At 37.1% G+C, this 12,771-nt stretch overlaps 1 protein-coding gene across 1 annotated transcript in view; it reads left to right on the forward strand.

The window, feature by feature from the left end:
- Positions 1 to 12,771, forward strand: part of IQCM (IQ motif containing M) — a 191,858-nt gene that overhangs the window by 112,418 nt on the left and 66,669 nt on the right. The window contains 2 exon segments of the mRNA XM_083836382.1: positions 1,980 to 2,077; positions 11,820 to 11,881. Of these exon segments, the coding sequence (XP_083692508.1) occupies positions 1,980 to 2,077; positions 11,820 to 11,881 (160 nt within the window).

A 12,771-nucleotide genomic window follows, 5' to 3' on the forward strand; every position in this document is an offset into this window, starting at 1 on the left:
CTCCATTCACCACAACTCTTTGGGCCCGGCCATCCAGCCAGTTTTTAACCCAACAAAGCGTACGCCAGTCCAAGCCATGAGCAGCCAGTTTCTCGAGGAGAATGTTGTGGGGAACGGTGTCAAAAGCCTTACTGAAGTCAAGGTAGACCACATCCACAGCCTTCCCCTCATCCACCAAGCGCGTCACTTGGTCATAGAAGGAGATCAGGTTCGTCAAGCAGGACCTACCTTTCATAAACCCATGCTGACTGGGCCTGATCGCCTGGTTGCCCTGCAAGTGCCGCGTGATGACCCTCAAGATAATCTGCTCCATGAGCTTCCCTGGCACTGAGGTCAAACTAACAGGCCTATAGTTCCCCGGGTCTACCCTCCGGCCCTTCTTGTAGATGGGCGTCACGTTTGCTAGCCGCCAGTCGACTGGAACCTCCCCTGATAGCCAGGACTGCCGATAAATAATGGAAAGCAGCTTGGCCAGCTCCTCCGCCGGTTCGCTCAGTACCCTCGGGTGGATCCCATCCGGCCCCATCGACTTGCGTACATCCAAGTGTCGTAGCAGGTCACCAACCATTTCCTCATGGATAGCGAGGGCCACATCCTGCTCCCCATCCCCTTCCACCAGCTCAGTGTACCAGGTATCCAGAGAACAACTGGTCTTGCCGCTAAAGACTGAGGCAAAGAAAGCATTAAGCACCTCAGCCTTTTCCTCATCTTTTGTAACTACTAAGTTTCCCCCCGCATCCAGTAAAGGATGGAGATTCTCCTTAGTCCTCCTTTTTGCGTTGATGTATTTGTAAAAACGTTTTTTGTTATCTTTAACGGCAGCTCTGTTGTTATGTAGGTAACAGGCAAAACTGGCGTAATTGAGATTTTTATTTCACTCACTAGCCAAATTTGTTTCAGATTTTCTGAAATGATCTCATCTACTGCAAGAGATATCAAGCTTTTTTGATCTCCCTGGTGTTGCAGTGCACTCATTGAAGTCAAGGTTTTATGTTTTCAAAATGTAGAGCAGAAAATTCTTTCACCCTGTCAGTTTCAAAATTATTGTGATATGGTTTAAGCATGTTACCTTTAAAATTTGCGATATTTTATACAGAACATAACAATCACTATTACACATAATCACTTGGAAGAACTGCTTACAGTTGTTCATTTGTACAGAGAGGTAAGATTTATTTCAAATTATTTTTGAGAACTTTATAGCTAAATACTTTATTTTACAATGTAAGCTGGCAATTCATGATTTTAAGTTATGCATTCCTTTTTCACTAAATGAAGTTGTATTGGAACCAGGAATTCAATGTACTTGAAGCTGATAGGGAAGTAAAGTAGTGTGTGTGTACTTCACCGTTCAGAACATTTTAAAGATATTAACACATGATAGTGAGAACTAAGTTGTGGCTTGGCACAAGGCACACATATTGTACTGGCTGTGGTTTAGTTGTAGTTAGATGGGAAATCAGCCTGGCTCTTTAAAATACCTTCAAAAGCAGCCTTGTTCATGGTTTCAGCCCTGATCTGAAAAGAGACATCCAAGTCAGGTAATTTTCAGGAGGTGAAAGAACAGAACGTCTTGCAGCCAACATGCTTCAAGAGAGGGACGGGAAGCCATGCTGATTCTTTCCATGGTAAAGTGAATGGAAGAATGCAGAGCTGTTTTACGCCTTTCTATGAAGGATATCTGGATAAAATGAGACTTTATTTTTCCTTTGAAAATACTGAAGGGACTGCATTAAAAGCTATGCAATGAGATGCAGACTTTGAGATTTTTCTAGTTTTGTTGTCATTGATCCAGGCAATGAGCCTAAAAATATTTGAAGTGTTTTATGGAAACTCCTGTCGGACCCCATAGGAAGCAAATGTCAATTCCACTTCTGCAAGCTGAAACTACTAATTCAGTAGATTGAAAGTAAAGAAATAATGTGAAGTAATTTGGATAAATGACATATTTTTCAAGACCATACTAATCTTCCCAACAGGCAAAGTATACCAGGACTGGAGAGGTGTGATTGTACCAAATCCTGTGAAGGAGCATGACCAAATGAGGCAAAAATGCGTAAGACTGAAGGGTAAGAAGGTATGTAAACTGACCAAGTATCAGTGAGATCAGCTCTATGTACATTAAAAATGAGAAACATTCTAGCAATAAACTTTGCTTTCTCCATAAGAGGTCTATAATATAAGTGGTGTTATCAAAATGGGAGAACAAATTTTATAGTTGGAGCAGTAGCCAAGTTTTTGGACCCCAAAAATTCGTCTTACTTTCGATTATTATATGTACAATACTCTACCAACTACTATGGACAAAGTGGTGCTTCACTGTCAGTGTACTTCAATATCATGAGTGGAACCTCTGTGAATTCTGTCATTTACAGAACGTACATGAGTATTACATGTATCATACAGGCCCTGTTACGAAGAACAGATACCTGTTTTAAACTAAAACAAACAGTAGTGTAAATTTCTGGAGTACGTAGACTTTTAAATGCTAATACTCACCATGTATTAGATAACAACTACTAATGTCAAAACTGAAATCAGTTGTGTAGACGTACCCTTTCTTTAAGAAGAGGGACTGAAAGTTTGGTATTTAATTTTCAGAATTTGTACCATCATGGCATGGCTATCTCGTTGTTTTGCCAACTTGATTTTTACAATGTACTATCCAGAAGCGTAAGCTTTTTTCCCAGTGGGCTAATAAAGCTGAAATTATTTGACCCAACTTCATGAGATGTAACGCAGTGACTGGATAGCTAAAATTACCATACCTCCTTAGTAGTTTTAACAAATATTTCTTTAAAAATATCAAACATGTCAAAGATAACTGGTTCTCAATTTTTTTTATTATTACAAATGAGGTAAAGTCCAGAAAGAAATAGAAACATTTAACAAAACTTAAATACCACCAAATTCCGTATGGTGAAATGCAGTCACTGTATGGTTTTGAGGTACAAAGATTAAATGTTAAATGTAATTTAAGGCAGCAAGCAGCCGTTGGAGGTAACTTCCCTACTTAAAATTTTCTATATGGCCTTAGAAGTAAATAGATCCTACTACATAATAAAATAATTGTAAATTCATTTTAGGCTCTCGAAAAACACTTGTGAAGACTAAAAGTCTTGCAAGAAACAAGAGTGAAAAGTTTATTTTTTCTTTATTTTTTTGTTGTTGTTTGTTCTGAAAAGGAAACTATCTGTAAATAAAGAATAATATAAAAGAAGAGAGAAGGCTTGATAGCTTAAATTGAGTCAGACAGGATTCTGGATCTTGGCAGTTGAAATTCTAGCACCTCTTCAACTGAGAGATGTTTTCAGTAAAAGCATAATTATAGTTACTTCTAAATGAGTCATCCTCAGATAAATACAGTTGGATAATTGTTCTCTGTATTCTTTGGAAAACACTATGAACCCAGGCTTTGTATAAACATAAACTTATATTTCTTCACTGTAATTCAGTCCTATTTGTAAATTGTCCTAAGACTCAATTAATTCACAAAGAGAGAGTGACTTTGGACTGAGAAAGACATTTTCATCTGATAAAACCAGGATCTTGTTGCTGAAGGCAACCGTGCCATTTACATATATATTAAGCACTGTTTTTCACCTGGTTTATTTATTAATTTATTTTTGCTCCCACTAATTCCATGGGAGAGCAGCTCTAGTCTCTTTTGGTGGATAGAAACTTTCAGTTTTCACCCTAAATTTAGGTATGCTGAGTTTGTACTGACTATATTGTGCCAACATTGTCATTTAGAGTTATAGCTCTTGTCCATCCTTGACTTGTCACGCCCACTCCTGCCTGAATCAATTGTGTCCACTGTCAGCCTTTGTCTCTCTGGGCTGAAAAAGGTCAAACTATTTCTTGTTTCCTCTCATCTGAGACACTCTTCATTGCCCTGATTATCTGAACAGCTATTTCTCCATACTTTATCCAGTCAGAATTCACCTTGCTTGAATGCTGAGTGACCACAGTGATACAGAATATAACATCCCACAGGGTAGCATGTGTTTCTATGCTTATTAAACGTGTTATGGTTGTATTTTGGGGATTACTTGTTCTCCATCTAAAACTCTGTATTTTACAAGTTGCCTCTCAGAATTTAGCTGCAAATTGGTGCCTCATATGGTTATTTCTTATTTGAAAATTGTACTAGGAAGTTTGGTTTTCTAAAGATCTCTTGGATGATATTCATCAGTAAAGACACAGAGTCTAAAATTTAGTTTACATCTTGGGATAGGCTTATTGAAGAGGGTGTGTTTTGGGAGACCTGTTTTGGTAATGTTTCATTAAATGTTTTGTTAGCGGTCAAAATGATACAAGATTTCAGGGGCAGAAACAATGTCAGCATGTCTCTAGAGGTAATTCAATGAAACTACTGTATTCCTAAGTGTGTTGTGAATATGAATGGCATGCCCTAGGATGTCACATTTACTCTCTGGTACAAGCTTAGATTGATGATGACTAAAAGCTAAATGAAAGATATGCAAAATGATACGTGGTTACAAACATTGTGATGTTCAGCCTTAAAAGTGTTCTAAGAATTGCAGTGTCTTAGGAATTTATGTTAAGATCATTTAAGCTACAAGAATTATGTTATCTGAAGAATCCTGTAGATGTATGAAATGATTAGTGAAGAAAACCTTGCTAGCTGATGATGAGCAAGCCTTTCTGAGGAAGCCTTCCTGAGAAAGAGTAAAAATTATACAACATATTTAAAAATGTATGTACATATACATATTTAAAAAATAGTATTAGAAAAAAGAATCAGATGGGATGATCTGGAATTGCTGTCCTTTTCTATTCAGAAGAGGTATCCCTATTCAGAAGAGGTATCCCTGTATGCAGTAAATTTCCAACTCTGAAGTCATAGAAAAATCTTGGCAAGTCTAGATACAAGAGGTTACCTCTTGCCTAGAGAGGCACCTGATCTTTACATTTAAATTAAAATTGTGTTTTATATTTAGTTTCATTTTGTTATTTCTAATCATTCCTCACCTGATCTTTCATTAAGTAGAGAGTTAGTTTCTTCTTATTAAGCCTGTTTGGTGTTGAGGATGAGATAAGACTGAATGCTGTATCTCCACGGAAGGATTGAAAAGACTAAGCGTCATGAGCAGACGTTGCTGAGAAACTGTGTCCCAGGGTGAGTTTAAGGAATTTAGGGAATCAGAATATCTCCTGCTACACTGCAAACAATTGCGTTAGGAACAGAGGCTGACTACTGCGTAGCACTTACTGAAAAATGCTCATTTCAGCAAGGGTAAGCTAGCATTTCCTCTGCAAGGAGCAAATTACTGAGAAACATACTCTGCCTTTAGGCAAATCCCAAAGCTCTCCAGTTGAAGTGTTTTCCCCCAGAAATGAGTTTCAAAGGCTTTTTTGTCAAGAAGAATTTCTCAGGCCTTGAATATCTGCTGTAGGGAGAAACGGAGAAAAACAGAAATGCTAACTCACTATTGAAACCAAGTATGCAAGGGGGTTTTTTGGGTAAGCTGAAGTTGAAAATCGCTGTGCTGATTCATTCAGGGCATTCTATTTTGTAGTAGAGTCTGGCATCCTGAGTGAATGCCTTTGCCACTGCATTGAATCTCTTGATTTTGTTTTGCAACAGAACAAAACTAAGATTCGAAATCTTGAAATGTCATGTAATGTTATGAGCGAGCCTGCAGTGAATACATTATCCAAAGACAGGACAGTACTTTATTTGCATAGATAACATGGCTAAACTATCTTCTCCAAAGAGGCATTGAGCGTAGGCCTGTATTGCCAATGCAGTTAGGTTGTTTTCACAAGTGATTCTGAGGCACATTCTTTCAATTATTTTTAACATCAGTTCAACTTTCTATTTACAATACTCATGTTTTTGGTAGGTGAGTTGCTATGTATACCCTTGCCTCATGGCACTTTCATTTGATGAAAGCCAGCTGTACAGTCTAATCTAGCAAGATGAAAAACTAGCCTGGATCAAAATACAGACAAGTGAGGAAGAAGGAGTAGAAAGCTTGTCATGCACAGACATCTTTGTTAATGAACATTTCACATGAAAGAAAATAGTCTTTCAGAATATTTCTATGTCTGATTTTATTTTATTCAATGAGAAAAGACAACAGAGATTACTATAGCATGTGAATCTGGATAAAACAGGGAGTGTGCTTAGAAAGTACCCACAGCTCTGCTTATGTCTACACACAAGCGTTTATTGTTTCTTTAGAATGGCTTTTATGTATTCTCTGAAAAATTATCCAAAACAAAAAAGTAAGAGTAGTTCATTAAACTTTAAAATATGCTTAATAAAATCTTTCCCAAAAAGGCACATGAGGAAGAATGGGTTATAGACAAGGTGTTACCTTGTCAGAATCATTATTTTATATTACTGATTTGTTCTCTTTGGGAGGAGATAGGATATAATGGTGGTGTTTTAAGAGCTGAGATAGCTTAGTTTACTTGCAATTTGCACTTTACTAGGGTTTTGTACTTGACCTAAAATAGGAGACAGTTATTTAAATCTAAAGCTCTTTCAAAGCTAGCTGCAAATTAACCATTCCTTCATTAGGATTCAAGGCTGACAAAGAGTTCTACTGTTTATCATGCAAAGTGGTTCCATGGTTGAAATTCACCAGTTTAGACAGAATACCATAATAATCTGAATTGAACAAAATATGAAACATCCATTTCCACTCAATCATCCCTGATTCACAAAAGAATGATCAGCTTCTATTCTTCCTATTGATGTATGATGCCAGCTTTAACGTTCCAGCATGCAACTGTAGGTGTTTTTCCTGTGCTACCTTGTAGGCTTAGCAGAAACTCTTTGTAGATGGTTGAAAACAACCTCTTTAATGCACTTTCTATTCATACTTAAGGTTAAGCTTTACCACGCTGTCTGTTCAAGTTCCTGATGTACTTTGACAATTCTGTATCATGCCAACCAAAATCAATTCACTATTTCCTCATGTTACATTGTTACTTCATCCATCTGATCCATCTGTATTCTACTGTTGCCTCTTCCTTTTTTTTTTTTTTTTTAAATGCAATTTGAAATTACCTGGGTTAGTGATTGTCCTCTACTTATTGTATTTAAGCAGTGTTCATCATCTTGGGGCCCTGGGACCGAGACTAAGTTCATGAGTTTCTGTGGCATGGTGCCACTAGCTATAATAGACAAGCTGGATTTTCTTTCTGGTTTCAACCTAGCCACCTCTTCCAGTGCTTTATATGCTACCCTTCATTCAGTTTCTACTGGGATGCAGTGGTCTGTATTCTCATTGCAAATTTTTCCTTTTTTTTTTTTTTTCCTTTCTTAATTTTAGGGCAGAAGTCTTAAGTCTTTTGAGTCATCAGAGTCCTTCATTTCATCTTCTCCCCAGTTCCAGATATTCTGGAAATGTTAAAGATTTTTAAATGATATTTTGAATCATTTTTCATTCCTTTTGCAGATTAATGCAATTATTATATCCACGTATATCCTGTTTTACTGAGGAAATCTTGAGGTATTCACAAATAGATCTTGTTTCCCATACAAAACAGGAAGCAGAGTAGCTTTCTATGTAGACATTATTCTTAAATAAAAGTTACTTTTATTCCAGAATAATTATTCTGCTCACAAAACAGCATCGGCTCTGAGACAAAGCTGAGACTTCTAACACTTCGTAAGTTTATCTCTGAATTCCTGCTGTGCAGATGGCACAGTGGGCTGGGGAGCAGCAGGACTGGGAAGCAATAGAGAAGTTGGCAGGTTGGTGAAGAAGATAACAGGTGGCTTGTGAAGTGGAAGCAAGGTCTTTATTGCAGGCCACCCTTGTCTCAGGCAGAATAAAACTTTGAATTCAAGGGGGGGAGGCAGCCTCAGATGAAAGCATACACAACCTGCTGGACCACATACTGGAGACTTCAAAGATAGTTTCAGAAGTAAAGGAAACGAACTGTGAACTTTTGGATGGCTCCAGGTAGAAATGGGAAGTCTAGAGGGAGTAATGGCTGTTCAAAGGGTGACTAAACACTGAGATGGTGGACCAGCACAAATAGAGGGCTGTGGAAGAAAAACACTATATAAGGTCTTCAGATGAGACAGGATTTTTTTTTTTTTCTCTCCCCTCTCAGCAACCTTATCAGAGTACAGATTGCTGTAACAGCCAATTAAATTCCTTTTGCAAGTGGGAGGCAGGAGGCTGAACTCAATTGGCAAGTGGCTCATCATAGTGTGAAGTGGGGAACAGCTCATTCTGAGTCAAACACATGCTTCACTGCACTGTCTTATGTGGAAGATTCTGAGAAGATAAAACCATTTGACTCCTTTGTTATAGCAGTGTATCAAATATAATGGTGAGTGCAGATTGTAAAGAAAACCTTTGTGTGTGTTTCGTGTCTCCCACTTTTCAGGGGTTAGTGATATGATTTTCCTTATTGTTAAAAGGGAACATACTTCAAGCTATGTGGCCAACTTACTTTAAGAAAGTAATGTAAGATATATCTTACTTTAAAAAGAAATTAAGGTGAAAAATTGTTTTCTCTCTGCTGTATAAAACCTTGTAGGTAGCAGTCTGCTGATCAAAATGTTCATTTTGAAATGAACAGTCTTTACAGATGTTTGATACTTGTTTTATGAATATCAGATATATAGAGAGATATGGTCCTGGCAAATCCTGATCACATGTATAGTAATATATTAATTTTCATTGTCAGCTCATAATCGTCATCACATACTGATAAGCACAGCTGGAGGACCCAAGAATACCTTGGATAATGACTTGATAGCATTTGGTAAATGTATTGTTAATTGTTAAGATACATTTGAAGCAACTTAAAACATCATCAAGCATCTATCTTGCACTGAATTCATACATTTATAACCAGAAATGTGCAAAGTTGCTTACTTTAGTGTTGGACCTTTGCCCAGAAATTAATTTTTGGAGATTGACTCTTGAGGCAGATACTTACGCAGATAGTATGCTTATTGCACTTCTGTGTCCACCCTTTTCTCATGTTTTTTCCCAGGCAGCTGGTGTTAATGCTTAGATTGTATAAAATTATCTAGTCATATCTCAATTGTACAAGAAATGTAGTTTCATCTTCATATTAAATCCTAGCTGGTGGCTTTATTGGGCATTGGCATGGCATTAGACCACATGAACTAAAAGGTAGACTGCCTTTCAGCATATGCCTTATATCCCAGGCAGTGTTTCCAAATGAATGAATGGGGGTGATAAAATGAGGCATTTTGGAGGAGCAATTGGAGGAGCAATTTCAGGACTCAAATTCCTAGATGAAAAACAGAAGACCAAAATACAGCAAATTAGTATGAAATCAAACCAGTCAAAGCTGCTCAGTGATAACAGAGAACATCTTAAATAAATGACCAAAGAACCATACACCTATAAAATGAGGTGTTAAATAAGGCTATTCCTGAGCATGCACATGCATTTTAGCTCTCCCAGCAGATAACATTTAATTGGTGGCTAATAATCCAAAAACATACAAAGGTGAGAAGAGCCAGGCCCTCTGTTTATGATAGCAATTGCTTGAAGTGTAGTAGCCTCATAAGAAGAATGTTTTTCCTTTAACATTTAGGTAACCCATACCTCACTGATTGAAATCTGCAATACAAGTCAGTTCAGTGACTTGCAACCTTTAAAACCTGCACTCTTGATTAAAAAATGATAATCAGCGTCTAGCATTTAGGCTCTGTGGGTAGATTTGCTAAATATCACTCCTGAAATAGTGGTGTAGATATACTAAATGCATTGCCAATGTTAATCTAGCACATACTACTTACGATTTTTCAAACAAAATTTTATTTTGTTATTTGCTCATCAAAACATTCTGGTGACTGAAAAAGTAATGAAAATGTTTGGTGGAAGGAATTACTATATATATGTATACCTAAATGTGCTCTAAATTTTGCATTTTCACACAGGCAAGAACTTGGAATCATTGTGGTTAGTTCTCTGAAATTGTAAACTTGGCACCAAATGGAGCACAAAATATAGCAGGAGGTTGGGTATAATAAGAAAAATAATTCAGGGGTGAACACATCATATCTGTGTACCTTGAGAAAGGTGGCAGTGTGCAGAGAGGTTACAGTAAGGAGTTAGTGACTGAAACCAAGCACAACAGGTCAGAAGAATAATCAGTAGAAGTGTCATTCCAAAAATTGGGAGAATAGCATAACTGGGAGCTGAGCCAAAACATTAGGAAGTCCATAGAGCAAGGTAGGATCTACGGTGGTAGATAATAGGCAAAGCTAGTATACATTTGAATATCAGACTTTGGTTTCAGTAAATGGGACTAGGGTCTATGATATAGACAAAAATATATGGAACAGTAACATGCAACCAGTAGGACTTACTTGTCCACGACGTGGGTAGGAGCAAATCACTTGTCAGGCATGCAGTCTTTCCTTTAGCTGGTCAAATGTGCCTGGTCTTTAATTGACGGGAAGTCTCCTGAGACCAGCTGTAGCACGGATAACCTAACTGGAATTTAATAAGAACGTGAAAGTGCCCATGTAGCTGGCTAGTAATCAGCACATAGTTCTTAACTACATCCATAGTACGCATGTATCTTAGATATCACATGCCATTCAGACCATCCAAAAAAGATAGAGTCTAGAAGGTAGTGTGTGGAACTGCCAGATGTGTGGAATAGTTTCTTTCATAAGACAGACTAAATAAATTGGGATTCATCAGGATAGAAAATGTTTCATGCTGTATTTACTGATGATAAATATGATATACCGTTTTACCATCCATTGATTCAGTATCATAAGATCTTGGTAACTGAGCAGCAATACAATCTTGAAAGTGGGGGAAAGGCTAATAAAGAATATTGATATTTATTATTTCTGTAGCTCAAGTACTAGAACATGATGAAATTATCAGGTAGCAAATTTAAAACAAAAATCCAAAAGTCTTTTTCAGATAATGCAAAATTAAATTATGGCTCTGGTAGTCACAGGTGTTGCAAAGTCTGAAAATATAGAGGGGATCAAAAAGGGGATTAGGCAATTTGATGTCTGATTAGTTATTCAGTGGCTATTAAACACAAGGGTAGAGATGCTGCCCGTAGTTCAGTCACTAAGCTGTCAATAACCAGAAGTCTGTAATGGAGACAAATCACTCCAAATGTATGGTGTTTCTTACACCTGCCTAGACTCCTTTGTTGGCTATTGTCAGGGAGAGCACACTGGGATGGGTGCTTTTTCAGTGTAAAGCCAGATACATGTTTTTTATGATGCTTCGTTCATAACTGTATTCCAGGAACACAAGAATGAAAATATATATGGGAAAAGCCATATTTCATACTAGGGGAGGACAGTTGAGGGGGTTATATTTATATGTTTCCATTGCATTCTGTTTTTTCTTTCTTCTGAATCTTTTACCAGATGATGTGTCCTTTTTAAGAGTTAGCCTGATCAGAAATGCAGTACAACAAAAGCCAACCAGCCTGATCTACGCAAGTGGTTCTAAGACGAAAAATATGATACCAAATATTAGTCTTCTGTGTTTTCGTAATGAAGGCATTACTAGAATAATAATCCAAAGTAGCTTGACAGAGACATGGAAAGGGGAAAACAAAATTTACACTTTCTGAAGCTGTACATCTGAGCTTAAAGGAAAGTATTGCTAGGTTTATCCCTAACATAAAACACAGGTTGAATTTATTTCTTTAAACTATTAATTTTGCTCAATAAAGCAGCAAGTCCTATCTAAACTGTGAACCTTTTAAAGTATATGTACAATTCTTGAATTATATGGCAGTTGTGAGCGGTCTTAAATTTTAAATATCATCTAATTCACTAGATCTTTCTTTTTTCTTTCCAGATAGACTTCCCAGTCTACAAAAAGAAAAGTGCTGCATCAGGTGCTAAGTCAGAAAAGAAAATGTGAGGTGCCTTTTTTCCTATTCATCTTTTGTAAAAAAATGACAGCAGATGAAACTGATTTATTTTAATGTTTTTCTTTTTGAAATTAATATAGAAACTGAGAAAGGCATTGGAAAGCATGAATGGGCCTTAGCCATGCATTTGTTTTTTCCAAATAGAATCTATAGATTTTCGATGCCATTAAGTTACAAAACCTCAGAATGGTGATTCTGGGTCTGATTTGTATGATCTGATGAACCAGATCCATTTGTTTGATGTGTATCGAAACCTCCTATTAACATCATTGTGGCCTCAGAAAACTAGGCAAATTTAAAATTTGAAAATTTTAAGTTTGCCTAGTATCAGGCCTGAGACCAACTAAATTGGGCCCTCTGAAGTTAATAACTGTCTTCAGCTGGAAGTTAAAGCTGTTGTTGTGCTTGTCATTAGGGCTTCTATTTATGCCTCCATGTTGCTTCTCTGTCATATTTTGTCTTCTATGAACATCCTGAGTGAATAATTTAGGATGTGTCTTTGAGTTTAAGCAGTGTTTCATCATCTTCTTAATTTATGTCTGCATGAATTCTAATTAGCTGGTCATCAAAATTCTACTCAGCCATACATTGATTATGTATATGTGTATCTTCAGATTTTATTTGTATAGTGATAATTTCTGGATTGAGAACATACTGACACTTATGAGTAATCACTGGGCTCCAGTTCAGCACTCCATCTGTATTCAGCAAAACACTTAAGCATATGCTTAATTTTGAGTTTAGCTCAGGTAAGCGTGCAGTTGCCTCCATCCCAATTCAGCATAGCATTTTAAGTACGTGCCTAACTTTAGGCATATCCTTAAGTCCCACTAAAGCTAAAATCAAACACATCCTTAAGTGTTTCATGAATATGTA

Source organism: Anser anser (assembly GCF_964211835.1).
Source record: "Anser anser genome assembly, chromosome: 4".
NCBI lineage: Eukaryota > Metazoa > Chordata > Aves > Anseriformes > Anatidae > Anser > Anser anser.